The 19,208-nt window shown below is 39.3% G+C and overlaps 4 protein-coding genes and 1 long non-coding RNA gene across 9 annotated transcripts; 2 read left to right on the top strand and 3 right to left on the bottom strand.

Moving 5' to 3' along the window:
* Positions 1-3,435: 3,435 nt before the first annotated feature.
* Positions 3,436-4,813, top strand: LOC116916747 (histone H1B). Its single transcript, XM_032922087.2, is given in 4 exon segments — positions 3,436-3,563; positions 3,565-3,843; positions 3,914-4,000; positions 4,076-4,813. Coding segments are annotated over 4 exon segments (885 nt in total). The 5' UTR covers positions 3,436-3,497; the 3' UTR covers positions 4,529-4,813.
* Positions 4,814-6,711: 1,898 nt separating this feature from the next.
* Positions 6,712-8,104, bottom strand: LOC123466461 (histone 24-like). The gene is made up of 3 exons (XM_045169802.1): positions 7,681-8,104; positions 7,524-7,610; positions 6,712-7,448 (listed from the first exon to the last, which is right to left on the bottom strand). Exons 1-3 carry the CDS (start codon positions 8,023-8,025, stop codon positions 6,996-6,998), a joined length of 885 nt encoding a protein of 294 aa, XP_045025737.1. The 5' UTR covers positions 8,026-8,104; the 3' UTR covers positions 6,712-6,995.
* A 4,179-nt stretch (positions 8,105-12,283) lies between these two features.
* On the bottom strand, positions 12,284-14,387 carry LOC116916827. Of its 5 annotated transcripts, none has more exons than XR_004390853.2 (3): positions 13,945-14,387; positions 13,279-13,842; positions 12,284-13,191 (listed from the first exon to the last, which is right to left on the bottom strand). It is a non-coding gene; the product is annotated as an uncharacterized LOC116916827 (long non-coding RNA). The 5 variants fall into 5 exon arrangements; XR_006643595.1 differs by having other exon boundaries at positions 12,284-13,578; positions 13,657-13,842; XR_004390852.2 differs by having other exon boundaries at positions 12,284-13,862; positions 13,945-14,043; positions 14,128-14,387.
* Positions 14,388-14,507: 120 nt separating this feature from the next.
* LOC116916667 (alkyldihydroxyacetonephosphate synthase, peroxisomal) lies at positions 14,508-17,642 on the top strand. Its single transcript, XM_032921960.2, has 10 exons — positions 14,508-14,760; positions 15,062-15,346; positions 15,403-15,552; positions 15,630-15,781; positions 15,857-15,993; positions 16,076-16,254; positions 16,316-16,443; positions 16,512-16,820; positions 16,885-16,999; positions 17,075-17,642. Exons 1-10 carry the CDS (start codon positions 14,700-14,702, stop codon positions 17,398-17,400), a joined length of 1,842 nt encoding a protein of 613 aa, XP_032777851.1. The 5' UTR covers positions 14,508-14,699; the 3' UTR covers positions 17,401-17,642.
* Positions 17,643-17,649: 7 nt separating this feature from the next.
* Positions 17,650-18,645, bottom strand: LOC116916782 (mpv17-like protein). Its single transcript, XM_032922133.2, has 3 exons — positions 18,382-18,645; positions 17,962-18,229; positions 17,650-17,902 (listed from the first exon to the last, which is right to left on the bottom strand). Exons 1-3 carry the CDS (start codon positions 18,510-18,512, stop codon positions 17,750-17,752), a joined length of 552 nt encoding a protein of 183 aa, XP_032778024.2. The 5' UTR covers positions 18,513-18,645; the 3' UTR covers positions 17,650-17,749.
* Between the last annotated feature and the right edge of the window lie 563 nt (positions 18,646-19,208).

The following is a 19,208-nucleotide window of genomic DNA, read 5'->3' as shown; positions in this document are numbered from 1 at the left end:
ACGATTATTGACAACTGAGTATAAGTGTCAGCAGCATATTTTCCTAACACCCACAATTTTTTTCAGTAGAAGCTTTGCTAATTCAACAACTGCCAGGGCTTGTATCACTCTCCTAGACTTCGTTAATGAGCGTTAAAATGATTTTTGGTGCCTCTTTTCTATAATATAGAAGATCAAGACGCTGTCAAAGTAGTTCAGCCACTGGGCTACAAGTAATGCAGGGCTTCTTGCGATCTAAAATGACGGTGTTAATAGGGATTCTCTTGGAAGAATAGTGAATTACTGAGGCATTTCCTCCAAACTGGCCTAGGATTCATGATAGGTATGACTCGTTCCCGCCAAATCTTCCTATAACAGCCAACAAAGATGCTTCCCGCCATTTACCCTTTGCTCATCGAAGAGCTTTTAACAACCACCACTGTTGAAAATAAATACAATCAGTTGCCTTATAATTCAGCTGTCTCAAAAATGGTTTCCTACATGATCATCTTTGTCGCGTCATCTTAATTAAAGCAATGCACAAAATTCTTTTTGATTGGCAAATATTGCAGCAATTGTTAAAGGATCCTAAACCAAACGACCTTTACTTTGAATAGACAGCTGCTTTACATGCAATTTTAAAGTGATAGAAAATTTTATTGAATAAAATATGAGTACGTAGGACACATCAGAGAAAAGGATGAAAAGACGAGGAACAACAGGGTACAGGATAATCTTTTTCCTCTCGATCTTTTGTTGTTTAGTATAGTCCATTCAAAGCGACTCGTTCAGCTGCTGGGGGCCTCTATGCACAGTGGTGGCGCTAGTGTTAACGCCGGGGAAGAAACAAAAATAGGAAGCCCGTTTTTCAGCGGGCGCGGGAAAATGTCTTAGTGCCCAACCCCCTCCGTCCACCCCCCTCCGAGTTCCAACTCCCACCCGGCGCCACCTACCACATTATCTCGGCTACGGGTGTACGAGTAGTGTACACTGTACAGAAGAGCAGAGATAATTCGACAACGCCATTGTTTAAAAGTACTCAACTTTCAATTAACTTTAAGGCTAAATACTAAATATAAAATGAAACGAAATTTGCGTCTGACTTCACTAGTCTCTGGTAGATCCTAATTCGTGTCTACACAATATCGGATGTGCTGTAGAATTGAGGACGTTGGTAGAAGCAAAAATAGATTAGCAAAACTAACCGAACGAGATTTTCCCCCATTGAATCACAACTCATGAAAAAATTGGCATACGAAAATCTAGTGCACAAGAGTTGTTTTCTTATCCACGTGGATCGAAAGATTTTCAAAAGGCAAAGGACTTAAAGCAGAGTCGAGGATAAAATGAAAAATCAACAAAAAGAACTAAGAAGGAATAACAAAACCTGTTTAAAGTTACAACAAGTCTTAAGAACAAAACCGTGATTCGGATTGACCTCAATTTGACGCTCAACTATGTACGCACTACCACAACTCCCTACTATTCGTACGTCTTGCCATTCCCGTTAACTAACATAGTACCGCCAGCCATTGTTGTTCCCAACAAAAATCATAGCAAAACGCAAATGAAGTTGCAAAAAGGCCCTACATTAACTGTGCCACACAAGAAAGTTGGAAAAAAACTTGGGGTAGGCATAAAACGGCCTTGGAAACAAACGACGCCATCGTTTTTTTTTTTTTTAAGCGAAAAAGTCGTTTAACTTTTGACGTTGAACGAACATTTTGCCTAAGAGTCTTAATAATCGAATCAGAACAAAAACGATTTCTCGTCGTCATGAGACACTGCGGACACGAGATGACTTGAAAAAAGAAGCGATATAATCCGCAACGAACTGCTAACTACAAGGGCTATTTCTGTACCTGATACTCGGTCAATAAAAAAATCACATGATGCCTTGTTTCCGTCAAACTCGATGGCATCAACGTAAAATGTTCTTTTTGTTTTTCTTAATTAATTTTTTTTATTTTGAAAAAGAACGAAGGCATCAAAAAAGTTTCAAGTTCGTCAGAAAATAAATTGCTTGCTGAAGTCATTGTCTTAACCGATGACGACGCCCGAAAGCCTTTTTTCGTTTTGATATTAAATTCGTAGATAAAATATCACCGTTATAGTAGAAAGTCGAATGAATCTTATTCCCCGATTTTCGGCGATTCGATTTTTATATTTTGGGTAAGAAAACGAGTTGAAACAACCTAATTAAAGAACAGAAAAGTTGGGATATCAAAATTCGGAAAAAGAGCTAGCGTTGTCGGCCGCCATCATAACGCAATCCACTCTCGACTCGATTTCGCCCTCCACAGCTTGGTCGACTCACTAGTAGTTAATGACGTTTTTGTTTAAAAAACAAACAAACATGCGTTTTTAATTAATTGGGAAAGTAAATAAGACGAAACTAACACATCTCTTGAATAAGCAGTAAGAAATTGTGACTTGAAAACATTAAACGACAAGCTGCTCAAGTTGTTTCTAGTCTCCAACCGCCGCTTCGGTTTCGAATCGGATCGGCGCAGTTCCTCACCAAGCCAACCTTTCTTGTTCATAGATTGCTTACGAAAAATGTAGCCTGAACAAATTAATCTAAACAATTCATTCAATGGAGTCCACAAAAAAAAAATGGTTCGAGTAAATTAGTTAACGTAAATAGTGTGTACTTGTGAATTTAATAATGGCCAGCCCATCATGAAGAGAGAGGCAACGACAAACGCTAACGGAATGTTTCAATTCATTTCTCTTCTCGCCCAAAGTCGAATGGCAACATATATTTTCGTTCAAAGAAAAACCAAACAAAACTTGCTCGAATCAAACTATGATAGGCATTAGTACAATCTGCTCGATGCAAAGATTCGTTTGATATAACTTTGCATTCGTTTCAACAACGTTTTGATATAAAAACCAGCGAAAAAAGATTGAAAGGTGGGAACAAGAGAACAGCGAAAAACAAGATGGGGATCAGCGCGCGCGCGGGACGCCCACCATCGTTTGTGTTTCTTCTTTGACTTTGGCTATTTCTAGAAACTCGTCAAATCAACATAAAAATCTGCAATTAATTGACTTCGATAGAAAATTCTCTGCTGAATAGAAGAGTGTTTGTTCCTAAATGATTCCTTAGAAAAACAACGGTTGGCAGAAATTAATTGAAGAGCATCACTAGATTGCGAATGGACCGACGGACGAATCAAATCTTTACGATGAAGACGAAATTTTTTCCACGTAAAGAAGAGAACACATTCTGATAGAAGAAAACATTGCCTTTCTAATGGTGTTGATTTGAAATGGATGCGACAATGAGAAATGTGTGAAATAATTGATAGAATCGGCTGGACAAGCACAGTCAAAACCCAAAACTTCCAAACGGGTAGCGCATTCGGACTTTTTCCTCCCGTTTAACTCTGAAACGTCCGCACACCGAGTACAAGTAGCTGATCTCCCCCTGCAGTCAGGATTGTACTCTCTTGCTAGCAGTTTCGTTCTCTTTTCTCTCTTACTACCACACGCAATTCTCCCACCAATCCAAGATGGCTGAAGAAACAAACGTCGTTGCTGAAACCGTTGCTGAACAGCCCGCTGCTGCTGCCGCTTCTCTCCGCAGCCAAGCCAAAAAAAGCCGGTAAAGTAGCCAAATCAACGGCAAACAAAACTCCCGTGGTCAAGAAGACCCGACCTGCTGCGGCCAAAAAGGTAGCCTCTCCCGTCAAGACTGTTGCTGCTGCTATACCGAAGCCCAAGAAGGTGGTCAAGGCAGCTGCTGGCTCCGCTCATCCTCCGTACCTTGAGATGGTCACACAGGCAGTGATTGCACTGAAGGAACGCAGTGGTTCTTCCCGCCAGGCAATCCTCAAGTACATTCTCGCCAACTTCCAGGTAATTGCTATTTTTATTTTCAAAATCTATTCATGAAACAATTACCTAACTGTTTCATTATGTTATTCAGGTCGGTTCTGACCCCAAGTCCGCCAATCTCCACCTGAAGCAGGCCCTTAAGCGTGGCGTCACCTCCGGAGTGCTTAAGAACACCAAGGTAATTTAGACACATTAGCCTAAATATTTTGTTGAAACATTTAATTAATGTGTGAATGTTCCTTGAAATTGATAGGGTGCCACTGGCGCTGCTGGATCTTTCCGTGTTTCTGCTGAGGCTATGAAGCCCAAGAAAGTCGACAAGAAGGTGAAACCAGTCGTTGCCAAGACACCTAAAGTTGTCAAGAAGGTTTCATCCCCGAAAAAGTCAAAGGCCGCTGCTAAGAAACCCGCTGCACCCAAGAAGGCCATCGTTGCCGTCAAGAAAGCCGTACCGGCCGCTGCTAAGCCCAAAGTAGCCAAGCCCGTTGCTGCCAAGAAGGCTGCTGCTCCTGCCGCCAAGAAGCCCGTTGTAGCCAAGAAAGCTGCTGCCCCGAAGAAGGCGGCCGTTAAGGCACCCAAACCTAAGGTAGCCAAGCCAGCTGCTTCTCCGAAGAAAGCTGCACCTAAAAAGGCCGTCGCCGCGAAGGCAGCCAAAGCCGCAAAATCTCCTAAAGCCGCCACAAAGAAAGCAGTTGCCAAGAAATAGATACCTTTCATCAATTTCATACCTCAGTAGCCCCATTTCTTACCAGTTTGAACTGCATCGCGATTCACCGACTTCAAAAGGATAAAATCGAAAAGCTCATTCATTAAGATCTCCATGTCCACGACTGATGCTCCCTCAATTCATCTGTACATTCTATCATTCATCGTCCCCAGACCTAGACATCCATTTATTCTTATCATTATACGAGATATCTTGTTGAAAGAAGCGTGACTTGTACATATAATATTGGCAATCTAATAAATAAAAAATTACATTGACTGGAAATATTTCCTTATATTTTGATGGTTTCGTTTTTTTAAATCTTACCAGGTGAAGACATAATATCATAAAAAAATAAAATGAAATTATTGATACGGTCTTCTTAGCTACTTCTGCGAAAATATTTTGGGTTACTCAGAAAACGGTACATTAACGGTTCATCCTAAAGCTAAACGCAATTTAACAGTGGTGTTGGGTTGTTTAATACCATTTTTCTCGCAACGAAACGTAACGAATGGAAAGTTTGGAATGTGTTGCTATTTCGTTCGTCTCCCGCTAGATGACTCATACTTCTACAGGGATAAGTATATTTTTTAGAGGGAACTTAACGAGATTTTTAACTATAAGTTACTCATTAAGTCATCATCATACTGTATTTAATTTTTTTCCCCTACTTTATTAAAGTAAAGAAATTCTCAGTCACTTTCCTCTTAACTTAAACCCTAACTTTTTGCATTTTTGTATCTATAACATGAATCTAGTCATCGGAAACCAACATTGCATCACCATGAACGAGCCAAAATCATTTAAAAACGATAAATTTAAAAAAATATAATTTACTTACCTCGACGCCATCTCACTTTGTATCTTTACAGACATACTTATGGTTTCGATGACAGCAATGATGGTGTGGCAATCTACGTGATTCGAGTTCTTTTCAGTCACCTTATCTTAAGTTTCATCGTTTTTACTTCAAATTCGTTATCCATCAATCCTTCAACGTACCCCATGTTCGACGATCAAACTGGATTATGAAATATAGCTAAATTGTCTATGGAGAAGCTGTGCAAAACACAAGTGTAAGCATTTCTGTCATTTGCATTGTTTCAAGGAGACTTTGCTTAAAACTGCCATCTAGTGTTTAAATGTAGTTAACCCTTTCAATCTCACTAAAAGCCAGAGATATTTTCCACGTGTAAGAAGGATGAGTAAACAGCCGCAAGGCGCTTCTATAGTGTTACAACTATGGCAGTATTGTAAGAATATAATGCAAATGTTAAGCAAATAAAGGTTACTCGAACATTTCAGTTAACAACCTATTAGAGTTTTACCTGGAATCACATCCTTGCCCAGGAGGCTCACTGAAGGACGGGCCACTATTTTGAACAAGCCTGACTTCCATGCTTTTACGCGTCATTTAAAAAAACCTAGCTCCTCGGGGACATTGCAACAAAGGACTGCCTTCATTTTTTCCCCATAGAAACCAAAGAAAAATTAGTGTTCATCGAGTGCCTTAAAAATAAAAAAAAATAAAACAAATGAAGCAAATTACTAAAGAACTTACAGTTACATTTTTTTCAGCAGTATTGCAACGAAAAATTGTAAACTTTATCAGAACTCTAGCGGAAATTGTTCGAACTTACATAATACCATTCATCAATAGAAAAATTGTTTAACATCTCCCCCTCAGAACAAACAAACAACTCACGAATACTTCTAATCATTAAAAAAATAGTCAAAAAGTTGCAGAGGTTTAAACCTATCGTTTAAATCGTCGGGAATTCCAAAAAAGAAATACATCCCTCCCTCCCCATAGTCGGCTGAGCCACCTAGCGAATATGGCGATTTTAATAGCAGCTACTTCTCATGTTGGTAAGAAATTATTTTTTCATTTAGTTTCCATATTTCCTGCAGTCGCTTCAAATAGTCTGAAAGTTTATTTGGTTTCAATTGCGATAAAAATGTCAAGGCATCGGCTGTGGTGAGAAAAGGCTTTTTGCATCCGAATGTGGGAAAATTTTCAAACCAATAGTTATATTTTATTTGATCTCGACATCTCGTTTGCGGATTGTTGCATTTCTCCCTTTACCTTTAGCACAACCTGTTCGTTACATTTGGACCCGTCCGTTAAAGCTCCTTTAGTTGTACTATCGCGTTGAAATGCTTTAAATTTCAAGACAAACTTTCAGTAAATACGGAATTTTATTTGTTAGATTGCCATTATTATATGTACAAGTCACTCTTCTTTCAACAAGATATCTCGTATAATGATAAGAATAAATGGATGTCTAGATCTGGGGATGATGAACGATAGAATGTACAGATGAATTGAGGGAGCATCAGTCGTGGACATGGAGATCTTAATGAATGAGCTTTTCGATTTTATCCTTTTGAAGTCGGTGAATCGCGATGCAGTTCAAACTGGTAAGAAATGGGGCTACTGAGGTATGAAATTGATGAAAGGTATCTATTTCTTGGCAACTGCTTTCTTTGTGGCGGCTTTAAGAGATTTTGCGGCTTTGGCTGCCTTCGCGGCGACGGCCTTTTTAGGTGCAGCTTTCTTCGGAGAAGCAGCTGGCTTGGCTACCTTAGGTTTGGGTGCCTTAACGGCCGCCTTCTTCGGGGCAGCAGCTTTCTTGGCTACAACGGGCTTCTTGGCGGCAGGAGCAGCAGCCTTCTTGGCAGCAACGGGCTTGGCTACTTTGGGCTTAGCAGCGGCCGGTACGGCTTTCTTGACGGCAACGATGGCCTTCTTGGGTGCAGCGGGTTTCTTAGCAGCGGCCTTTGACTTTTTCGGGGATGAAACCTTCTTGACAACTTTAGGTGTCTTGGCAACGACTGGTTTCACCTTCTTGTCGACTTTCTTGGGCTTCATAGCCTCAGCAGAAACACGGAAAGATCCAGCAGCGCCAGTGGCACCCTATCAATTTCAAGGAACATTCACACATTAATTAAATGTTTCAACAAAATATTTAGGCTAATGTGTCTAAATTACCTTGGTGTTCTTAAGCACTCCGGAGGTGACGCCACGCTTAAGGGCCTGCTTCAGGTGGAGATTGGCGGACTTGGGGTCAGAACCGACCTGAATAACATAATGAAACAGTTAGGTAATTGTTTCATGAATAGATTTTGAAAATAAAAATAGCAATTACCTGGAAGTTGGCGAGAATGTACTTGAGGATTGCCTGGCGGGAAGAACCACTGCGTTCCTTCAGTGCAATCACTGCCTGTGTGACCATCTCAAGGTACGGAGGATGAGCGGAGCCAGCAGCTGCCTTGACCACCTTCTTGGGCTTCGGTATAGCAGCAGCAACAGTCTTGACGGGAGAGGCTACCTTTTTGGCCGCAGCAGGTCGGGTCTTCTTGACCACGGGAGTTTTGTTTGCCGTTGATTTGGCTACTTTACCGGCTTTTTTTGGCTTGGCTGCGGGAGAAGCGGCAGCAGCAGCGGGCTGTTCAGCAACGGTTTCAGCAACGACGTTTGTTTCTTCAGCCATCTTGGATTGGTGGGAGAATTGCGTGTGGTAGTAAGAGAGAAAAGAGAACGAAACTGCTAGCAAGAGAGTACAATCCTGACTGCAGGGGGAGATCAGCTACTTGTACTCGGTGTGCGGACGTTTCAGAGTTAAACGGGAGGAAAAAGTCCGAATGCGCTACCCGTTTGGAAGTTTTGGGTTTTGACTGTGCTTGTCCAGCCGATTCTATCAATTATTTCACACATTTCTCATTGTCGCATCCATTTCAAATCAACACCATTAGAAAGGCAATGTTTTCTTCTATCAGAATGTGTTCTCTTCTTTACGTGGAAAAAATTTCGTCTTCATCGTAAAGATTTGATTCGTCCGTCGGTCCATTCGCAATCTAGTGATGCTCTTCAATTAATTTCTGCCAACCGTTGTTTTTCTAAGGAATCATTTAGGAACAAACACTCTTCTATTCAGCAGAGAATTTTCTATCGAAGTCAATTAATTGCAGATTTTTATGTTGATTTGACGAGTTTCTAGAAATAGCCAAAGTCAAAGAAGAAACACAAACGATGGTGGGCGTCCCGCGCGCGCGCTGATCCCCATCTTGTTTTTCGCTGTTCTCTTGTTCCCACCTTTCAATCTTTTTTTGCTGGTTTTTATATCAAAACGTTGTTGAAACGAATGCAAAGTTATATCAAACGAATCTGTATATCAAGCAGATTATACTAATGTCAATCACGGTTCGATTTGAGCAAGTTTTATAGGGTTTTTCTTTGAACGAAAAGTTGTTTTTCTATTCAACTTGTGAAGAACAGAAATGAGTGGAAACATTTCTTGAGTGATTTCTTTACCTCTCTTTAGGATATCCATTTAGTAAACTCACATACACACTATTTCGGTGTAATAATAATCTTTACGTCAATGTTTTGTATTTAAAAAACTACTGAAATTAATTTGCTACGTCGACATTTTTGCTTACAATTTTCGCTGAGACGACAAACGATGACTCGGCGAGGAAAATGCCTCGATCCGATTTGAAACCGAAGCGACGTTTGGGGACTCAAAACTTTGAGCAGCTTGTTTATTTTTCTTTTCCAATTGGTACGTTAAATATTTAGTTTTTCTGGTATATTGTTTCATTTAACTCGTTGTTCCAACAATTTAGAAAATGCAAGATTTTTGGAATAAAACCAAAATATTTTTATTCTACGAGGGAGTCAACGAAACAAGAGGGCGAAACCGAGTCGAGAATGGATTGCGTTATAATGGCGGCTGACAACGCTCGCGCTTTTTCTGACTTTTAACATCCCAGCATTTTTGTTCGTTACAGAGTTGTTCTCAATCGTTTTTCACCTGAAAAATGTTGCAATCGAATCGTCGAAAATTGAGGTATAGGAATCGTTCGTCGTTCTGTCATGACGGTGGTGTTTTACCTACGAAATTTTATCACAACGTAAAAGAGGCTTTCGGGCGTTGGCATCGGTTGAGACAATGACCTCAGCGCGAGAATTATAACTGACGAAATTGGAATCGTTTGTAACAGTCGCGCCAACATGAAACCGACAGGACTGCACTATGGAAAATGCAGTTTTTTTCTCTTGGAGAAATGTCCATTTGATTACAACAACAAAAAATCATCGTGTAAAAGGCTGAGATCGCACCCCTCTGCAATCGAGACTTGGTGATAGATTTCCTTAAAATCTTGGGAGCTTGGCTATTTTAATCCACTCATTAACAACTCTTTGCGACATTCAGTTTACTAGGATTTTTCTTTAGAGTTACACTAGTTACAAGTAGTCTAAATTTGTTTTTAAATTGCACATTCCAACGACGATTTAACGAAGTGTGACACTAAGAAGTCAAAGAAGAAGCCCAAATCTACTAGACTGGCATATAGAAAAGGACAAAATGCACATCAATTGTCATACATAAATTAATAATGACAATGCAATTAAAATACATGGAATTGCCAGTTTAATGTTGATAATTACGAAAAATATATTTGGAGCATTGCTTCATGCAAACACTACCCGAAAGTATTGTCAAAGTGATAACGGAAAACCGTTGAGTGAGGCAAAAGTGCAACGGTTTCTTTTGCTTTAGGCAACTGATGCTAATTAACTAGGCGTAAAAAAACCTAGACAATAATTTTATGTACAAATGTTTACGATTTAATTACTTCCAAGGAATAATTCTTTAATAAATCCATCTACCGAATGGTTTTTGAACTGCTGTAGCTCAACGGGTTTTCAGTTTCAGGTGAGTCTTTCTTGTTTGAGTAGTCAATTACCGAAAAGAAAAAGCATGTGTGAGTAATCAATTATCTAAAAGAAAAAAACATTTTGATCTTACATTGAAAGACAAGTTCAGAAGCAATGATTATGTCTTTTGCTAAAAAAAGCGATCAGCAGCCAGAACCGATGGGAATTTTAGAAGTGTTGATCTCTTAGTTAAGTGACTTTTATTTGACAAACTACTAAAAGCGAAAATTGCTCTATCACTTAAGTTTGAAAATAGGTTCAAAATTACCTGAGCAAGACCACAAGAATTCATGTGACTTTCATTAAATACAAAAAAATATGGTTCACTACTGAGAGCACTACGGAAAATTAGAATCTCTTATTCCGTATTCGGTGCCTATAATATCTCGATAATAGTTTGGGTGATACAGCGGCAATAGAAAATTTCCCGGCGTTCAGATTTGACTTCTGATTTTTAATTATTCAAGTGAGTTATCTGATATTCATGAATTTAAAAAGGGGGATAGATTTTGCGGCAATGAAAGATTCTACACGCTTTATCGGTTCGATAAAAAAAAAAGAAATGTTTCATCAATTGAATTACAAATTTACCCAGCAGATGGCGAGCGTAACTGCCATTACGATAATCTGGTTGGCGCCCTCTGAGGCGCATGGTTTCTGGCTGGCCATGAATTGCTGCATGTTATAGTAGTTTCAGGCATTCGTCACGTATTTCCTTCACCACAGAAAAGTTGGTGACGTCAAGAATGCCGTCTGTACCTGGTGACGTAGGAACATAGGATTTTCTCAAACAAAACAACTCTTTTTGAAAGAATGAACTTCAGTTTTCCCAATTCTTGACATCTCCATTTATGGTAAAACTTCATTCGTGTCTCTAATGGACACTCAATTCCTTCTGAAAGGCTAATCGGAAACTGAAACTTGTATTAGAAGCAGGTAGAATAGACCTCCCCAGCGACGTTTATTATCGCCACCGCCCATATTTTAGTTTCACGAATGTCTTTATGGAAGAAATTTCGGAAAAAGCCATGTGGTTGGTTGTGTCTTAAGGATCCTAGATGGCTTTCCAACTACACGTATATGACGAGAAAAATTTGAATTTCCACGCTTTCAGTATTTCCTGGAACACTTCTTCAATCAAAGAAGCCACAAAGGATGGATTTATTAAAAGACAGTGTAATTAAAATGAGATGTGTCTATTTCTAGTACGCCATTTGAATCCTTAGTCACACATCCGGCATTTTTTTATTTTGCAATTTTTTTCTTTTCTTGTTGAATTCCCTTATTTACATATGGCGGAAATGTTATTAAAAGTTCCTTTGATTACGGGTATTATGTCAGAACCAGGATAATGTCGGACTGCCGTATGGTATTGTACGGTATTTACTTTTATTTATTTCTTTATTTTTTGTGAGTTAAATTTAGGAACAGGTTGTCAGATTTCTTCTAGCCTGCGGCTGATCCCATTCACGGCCCCAGTCGTTTTTTTTTCTCGGTTCCGCTTACTATTTTAAAAAGAAAATCGCTCCTAGTATACGGCTGGAAGTAGGCCACGTCGCACAGGTAACATCGCACATCCAAAATATGACTATTGCATGACGTAATTCATCGCTTCTGGCGTCCGCTTCAATCTAGCAATTTTACTATGATGAACGCTTGAAACTTCATGCATAAAGCCAAAAATAAGGTGATTATTTTAAGCATGAAATTCTGTTACACCTTGCGTAAGGGGTATGTATTCACTAACTAACCAGCTCTACCTTTCTTTTTTTTATCAGTCCCCACGTTGTTAAGAAAGAAAAAAAATCGAAGAAATAACATGTGCATGTCTACCTTGAGTAGGGAAACAATGTATGTGTGGGCTCTGTTGTAGCCTGAAGGAAATAAAAAAATACCCGAGAAGAGTCCGGTTGTCTGTCCCCTGGAAGAGGGAGAGAGTGAGAAAGAGGCGGAATTTGACCTTTTGCGTAACATTTCCTTTCTCTTTTTCTTCCTATTTTTCAGTTATTTAGATTCCGGTTGTTTAGTTTGTTTTTTAAAATGCTATTTTATTCTAATGCAGGGAAACGCTATAGTTACATAAAAGAAATCCAAAAATGTGTGTCCCTAACCTAAGTTATCTTACAGTTTGTTCAAGATAAAATAGACATTTAGGGCGTAAGCATCGAAATAGAGTCACAGCATTGTTCCCCTAGAAATCTTCTCTAAAGAGAAGAGGAACAATCCGGAGCCACTCTGTTATGAATCTCGGTAAACCAAAATGCCTCCACAGACTCCAGGGGTTATATGTAAGAAAACCAATCAAACATTTTTACATTTGTTTTTATATTATGCAATCCAATCTAGAAAACTTTGAACCAGCTTCATATTCCAATGGTTTTTTTTATCATTTTCCTAATAGAAAATATTCGTTTGCCCTGCAGCTTCCGATCAAAACGTGCATATTCAGCGGAGAAATGGTATCTTAACAGCTTTAAGGTAGTACACTAAATACTCTCGTTTTTTAATGCCCAAAATTAAGATTTGGTAGTCTCAGACATGTCATTCAGACACCTTGATGCCAAAAATCATAAAAGTTTCACTTTAACAGTCTTCGAACGATTTCCTGTGGGTCTTTGGCGGTGCTTGCGTCAACTCACTTTCAGTTGTATAACCCAGGTCGAAACGGGTTTTGTTTCATTGAAAAAAAAATTTTTTAGCAATAGAATACATCAAAGTAACAGAGATTTTTTCTACAGGGTTAAAAGACTAAAAAAAAGAACTGGGCAGGCTGGAAGTGTCGAATGAATACTGTGACTGCCGCATGGTGATAAATAAAACATTCGCCGGTCATTGGGCCGTTCGTCGTTATGTTTTTCTAACTTCCATCATGACATCCATTCCTATCTTCTATCCACGAAGAGTTTCCTGTAGCCAATGTCGTTTCGGTCGTTGCCTAAAAGACACCCAATAAAAGAAAAGAAAGCGAAATAAACAAAAGCATATAAAAGGTGAAAATAAAAAAACAACACATCAGAAGAACCTGAATAAAAACAGCAAGACGAAATAAAACGGGCAATGACGTCCAGTTGCTTACAGCAGAGTCCCACTCGCTCAATATAATTTCATATGTGCAACTAAAACTTTCAAATATGTTTTTTTTACGTGCGTGATGAGAAAAGCTGTTGCCACATGGCCGTAATTCCTGAGCCATTCAATAGCAGTATAATAATAATTCACTTGTTTCGTCTGTCAAAACGAAAATCCCCGTACACTGTGGTGACCATAGTATTAAATGCAGTTGCCTTTGCATATTTTTATCTCTCTCACCCACATTCTCCAGCTGAACAGTTTTAATATTGTGACATAAAACAATAATAATAAAGCCTCTTTTTGTTTTATTGTTCTTGCTTTCAAATACCATCTCAAGAGGTTCCCAAGGTTTGTCACCGCCAGTTACGTGAAAAAGACACAAGATCTTTTCATTAAAACATTTATGGTAAGAAATGTGGTAACACGCTTCTGTGGCATGATGCCCAGCAATCAATATTGTGTGTTCCACTTGGACCGACTGCAAGATCCGTGAATCAGTTGACAAAAGGTTTCACTACAAATCCAAAGCACACTCTATTAAGGATTCAGTAAAAAGCTGCCTTACGTATAAATTTCGAAATCTAATGGGATAAATAATTGAGTTCATGAAACTGACCATTTGTTTAATAGAGAGGATGGCGGATCAAGGGACAATTACTAATCCGAATTCCACGACAAGTTGTGATTAACACTTTCGTTCCACTTCCAGAGCCACCTGAAAAAAACACTCTGTCGTCAGGTATAGGTCTATCCATGGATATATTTTAAAAACAAGACTAGTTGGATTCCACAAAGAAACCTATTCAGGCAGAATCGACGTATATTTTTTTTTGTATTCTTCTGTTTGCTATAGGTTTTTTCAGCTGACAATAAGATGTTTTCTGACGACCAGCTGTTTGCAGAGAGCACTATGTGAATGTACACAGTTCTTATCTGAGAGGTGAGACGGCGCTCTCTGTATACAGTGGTTGCGGTGAATCGAAGAGGGAACTCTATACACTAGAAATGATAAGGGCAGACCGAAAGACGAAAAACACCTTTAAAGAATTGTGAAAAGAGAAAGACAAGGAGGGGGAGATAGGAGAAGGAGGAGGGTGGGGATTGGGGACATGCTGAAAAGCCGGGTATGTCTGTGTTGTTTGGAAGCGAGTGCGCTCAGTTGAGCGTTGCAGCGACCGCCAAGCGGTTGGAAGTCTTCTTCGTCTTGGAAAGTCTTGCAAGTGTTGCTGCTGATATTTCTGGTTGCGTTTGTTTTTAAAACGCTGTCTTGTGGTATTGCCTTGACTGGGCTTACAAGTTGGCGCCAAAGTTTCTTCAGTTTAACGTGTTTACAGCGTTTTCGATAGCTTTAATTTTAAATAATATTCACAAATGGCAGATTCTAGTGCTGACCGGTTAGCCGTTATTCACCGACATCTTACAAAGGATTCCGGTACCTCATTTTATGCATATTTTCTTTATTTCCTCTTGGCTGAGACAACGGACATTGATAGTTGTGATTCTTGTGAATCATTGCGTGTAATTTCATTGAATCTGGCACCGGTTTTGTTTTCCCTTTTACGTAACAGAGTGCAGACGAAACCCGTTTTTGACATTTACGGTAGTGACCGATTGCCAACTTTTTATTTGTTATTTATAATTTGACATCGTTAAATCATGCTCCTCGTTCTACCTTGATGCAATGACTTATAAAATTACTCTTAATTTATTTCTTCAAAACCTATGATCTACAGGTGACAAGGTGGCACCGAAAATACCAAGTTCGATACCCAAAAAACGACAAGAGTTACTGCGATGGAACGGATGGGGTTACGAAGATTCTGGTTTCGTTTTGAACAATCTCGGCACAGAACAACATCCAAAATATGTCTTTACTTTCAGTGGCAGTCGCTATGAAATCGCCAGCGCAGATCTCCCACACTTTTATGACTGGGCCTGTACAACAATTGGTGTTCATCCTGAAAAAAAGAAGGATCCTCAGGGTGAACCAAGTTATCCAGAACCCATTTTGAATGAAGGTATTTTCTAAAGCTTTCCTAGCCTGTTTGTGTTTTCATTAGTCTATTGTTAACAGGTTTTGTCAATGGCTTGAAGAACACCAGCATGACATTCTCTTTTGAGGGGATGGACAGACTATTCCGTGCCCATGGCCACACACTGCATGACATTGCCCTCTTAAGGGGAGGCCAATTTCTCAGGATACCAGATGTTGTCGTTTGGCCAGGTAACTGTTTTAGAAGCACAATATATAGTGGGTTATACCATTCAAAAAACTAATATGTAGATATATATTCTCCTTAGAGTGTCACTCTCACGTGGAAGAGTTAGTAGCCCTGGCCTTTAAATACAACGTCGCTGTTGTACCCATCGGAGGGGGCACGAACGTAACCGGAGCAGTAGACTGTAAACGCGACGAACAACGAATGATAGTCTCATTAGATACTTCACAGATGGTAACTCCATTCCTTACACCATCTGTCGGATGTTTTCATTTCATTTTGTTGTGTTTAAAAAAATTTTCTGTGTAGAATCAAATTTTGTGGATTGACGATGGGAACTTGGTTGCGCATGTCGAGTCGGGTATTATTGGAAAAGATCTCGAAGATCGATTACAGAAAAGAGGCTATACGACAGGCCATGAACCGGATTCATATGAATTTTCGAGGTATGTGGTTCCATCACTAAAATAACCGCAGTTAGTTTATGTATTAATGCGAACTTTTCTTTATTTTTTACTCGGTGAGTAGTCTTGGGGGATGGGTAGCCACAAGAGCTTCAGGCATGAAAAAAAACCGCTACGGAAATATTGAAGACTTGGTGGTTGCACTAAGGGCCGTGACGCCCAGCGGCGAATGGCGAAGCAGCGGAACTTATCCAAGGGTTTCAACAGGTCCAGATATGAACCATGTGATGATCGGGTCTGAAGGTACTTCATCTAAATCAGGCAAAATTCCATCATGTACTTAAACACGTTTTATAATTTCCAGGGACATTGGGAGTAATCACAGAAGTAACCATAAAAATTCGGCCCATTCCACCATTACGAAAATATGCTTCGTTTGTCTTTCCGGATTTCGATTGTGGCGTCAAATTCATGAGACAAGTTGCCCGTGACGTGAGCTTTATTCTTTTACTATATGAGTAATTTTGAGACAGGTTTGTCAATTAGTTCTTTTCTGGTAGCGCTGTCAACCGGCTTCCCTGCGTCTCATGGACAACCAGCAGTTCCAGTTTGGCCAAGCTTTGCGCCCATCAAAGGGTCCTTTTGGGCTTATAGTCGATGGTCTGAAGAACTTCTATCTGACTCGCTTGAAAGGATTGGACATTAACAAAATTTGCGTCGCTACCATTGTAATGGAAGGGACCATCAAAGAAGTAGCTGTTCAAGAAGAAAAGCTCAACACTATAGGCCTTGAGTTTCAAGGAATCCCTGCTGGAGAGCACAACGGAAAACGGGGCTATCAACTGACTTTCGCCATCGCCTACATCAGAGTAATATGAATTTTCTTTCGTTTGGGAAGTATTTGAAACATATTTTGGCTACATCTATTTCCAGGACATTGGGTTGAATTATGGTGTTGTTGCAGAGTCCTTCGAAACGTCTGTACCGTGGGATCGAGTCGTTAACGTAGTTAACAACACCAAAAGCCGTTTGGAGAAGGAATGCGCTGGTACTATTATTATCTCTCATAAAGTTTATCAAATTAATGCCGGAAACTAGGTTTAACTCTATTTTTTATTATTAGATCGCAAATTTTCGCATTCTTTTATTTCGGCGCGAGTCACTCAAGTATACGATGCTGGTGCCTGCATTTATTTCTACTTTGCCTTCAACTATGGAACGATGAGCATGTTGCAGGCGGTAGAGGTGTACGAAGAGCTAGAAATAATCGCCCGCAATGAAATCATGGCATCTGGAGGCTCCTTGTCGCACCACCACGGCGTAGGCAAAATCAGAAAGAAGTGGCTGCCTTCCATTTTAACTTCCAATGCCATCAATGTGCTTCATTCCATAAAAAATACCGTTGATCCCCAAAATATTATGGCAGCTGGTAATCTGGTTTTTGACTAAAATCATTATCTTTAATTTCGTGACCCGTTGCGGTCCGCAACGGGTCACGAGGATTTTACATTCATTACAAATTCCCGATATACTCTAAATAAACCCTCTTCACACATTTCATCTTTAGAAATCTGCCAAACATTTATTTCGTTATTTTCCTCTTCCCTCCAAAGACGAACGGTACTTTTTCCTTATCCTTTGAAATGATGTATGTCGCCCGTTTTTAGATAAAGATAATGATTTAAAACCAACACATAATATGGTTGTTATCTTCTTAAAATCTTATTAAAATTTTTATATGAGAAATTTTTGTTTCTACAATTGGCGTATTTGGCAAAATCGGACATATGTACAAAAGTTAGACTTTCTTGCACTTTGACGGGCTGATTTCCATAAATGAAAGATAAGTTGTCCAGACAAAACTTGCCAAACCAACAAATACAACTCGGTTTTTTTCAGGTACCAATGCAAAGTTTAAAGTCTGCACAATGGGCCAAAACTTGACTCCCATCTTGAATGGTAGTGAAAGGAAATCAATTAAAGTACCAACAAATAATTTTTCATCATTACCTTCCATGTTGGTAGGAATTTATTCTGTACTTCTTGCCATGCATCTTTGGAGCTTTTGCCTTCCAGTAGATTCATTCCAAAATAAAAAGTGACAATGCTAAAAGGGCCATAAGTAAATTGCTCAAGTAGTGCTTTGAATGCTGCAACTCGTAGGCTAGATCCAGGGATAAGTCTGCTTGATATTTTTACCCAAGTAAATACTGTGGGTGCAACCCATAAAGTACCAAATAAAGAGAACCTAGTGAGTCTCATGAAATCGGTAGATGTCCTGTAAACACAGCAAATAAAATGTAATGAACAATGTTTCTACCCAATATTTTATAAACTTTAAGTATAAGTTATGGAGCTTCTTTCTTCCATTTTTTTTTTTTTTTTTTGTAAGGGACAACACGGATAGTTACTAAAAAATCAGCCGCGTACGTTTTATCTTTTTGGATTCCATTGGTAGCTGCTTGGCGAAATAGATCTGAACTGGGCCATAGTATAGCATATACAACCATGCCTCTCGAAATAGGATACTTTGTGAAAAGCATGGTCAGATTCCCCAACATCTTAATTCACATTCTGCCGAGATTTTCCTCTAGAAATAAGACTGGCAGCTTGGATAGTGGAATTTACCCTGGCTGCTACTTCGTGCTGATTGTGTATGTGTATATTTACAATCGGTCACACCTATTACCCCCCAGAATTCTGGGGGCCTCTAGCGACCTAAAATGCTATTACCCCACAGAATTCTGGGGGTCTCCAGTGTTTGCTAATGCTATTGCCCCCTAGAATTCAGCGCAGCCGTAACCTCTGTATATAGTTAATCTTAGTTTGCGCAATTTTAAATACCTAACTAAAAACAGAAACAAATTAAGTAAATTAAAAAAAAATTAGTAATCCTGATAGCACGCTTCGTGTGTACTGAGCGGCCAAAATAACAAGTTCATTGTGGAACGGCTAACATTAAATTTTAAACATTTACAGGTAAAGAGCTAAACATTTTTTTACCTGCATGATTGTGAGAAGCATTTCAGCAGTTCAATTAGCAAAGTACGGAATGTTGACTCGTAAAAGATTGGCAGGTACAAGGTATCGACAATAGAGGCAATTCACATCGCGGTTTCGCGTGTCAATTGTTTCGATGTCCGCCATTTTCTCTGGTTGTTTATGTCATGTTTTGCGTTGTTTGTATTGGCTGAAAGTGTTATTTCCCAATACAAAGTGGATTTTGTGAATCAGTGTTAAATTTTTTTCAATTTTTT

This window comes from Daphnia magna, linkage group LG2 (assembly GCF_020631705.1).
Source record: "Daphnia magna isolate NIES linkage group LG2, ASM2063170v1.1, whole genome shotgun sequence".
NCBI lineage: Eukaryota > Metazoa > Arthropoda > Branchiopoda > Diplostraca > Daphniidae > Daphnia > Daphnia magna.
Note: the sequence above shows the minus strand (reverse complement) of the source record. Positions and strands in the feature narration are given on the sequence as shown.

What these genes read in the sequence shown, in the direction of transcription:
- LOC123466461 (XM_045169802.1), bottom strand. Translation starts at nt 8,025, where the DNA reads ATGGCTGAAGAAACAAACGTCGTTGCTGAAACCGTTGCTGAACAGCCC. An exon ending in ACATTCTCGCCAACTTCCAG is followed by an intron (nt 7,611 to 7,680) that starts GTAATTGCTATT and finishes TATGTTATTCAG; the next exon opens with GTCGGTTCTGACCCCAAGTC. An exon ending in GAGTGCTTAAGAACACCAAG is followed by an intron (nt 7,449 to 7,523) that starts GTAATTTAGACA and finishes TGAAATTGATAG; the next exon opens with GGTGCCACTGGCGCTGCTGG.
- LOC116916782 (XM_032922133.2), bottom strand. Translation starts at nt 18,512, where the DNA reads ATGTTGGGGAATCTGACCATGCTTTTCACAAAGTATCCTATTTCGAGA. An exon ending in GGAATCCAAAAAGATAAAAC is followed by an intron (nt 18,230 to 18,381) that starts GTACGCGGCTGA and finishes CTGTGTTTACAG; the next exon opens with GACATCTACCGATTTCATGA. An exon ending in AATTCCTACCAACATGGAAG is followed by an intron (nt 17,903 to 17,961) that starts GTAATGATGAAA and finishes CTACCATTCAAG; the next exon opens with ATGGGAGTCAAGTTTTGGCC.
- LOC116916667 (XM_032921960.2), top strand. Translation starts at nt 14,700, where the DNA reads ATGGCAGATTCTAGTGCTGACCGGTTAGCCGTTATTCACCGACATCTT. An exon ending in GATTCATATGAATTTTCGAG is followed by an intron (nt 15,994 to 16,075) that starts GTATGTGGTTCC and finishes CTCGGTGAGTAG; the next exon opens with TCTTGGGGGATGGGTAGCCA. An exon ending in TGTGATGATCGGGTCTGAAG is followed by an intron (nt 16,255 to 16,315) that starts GTACTTCATCTA and finishes TATAATTTCCAG; the next exon opens with GGACATTGGGAGTAATCACA.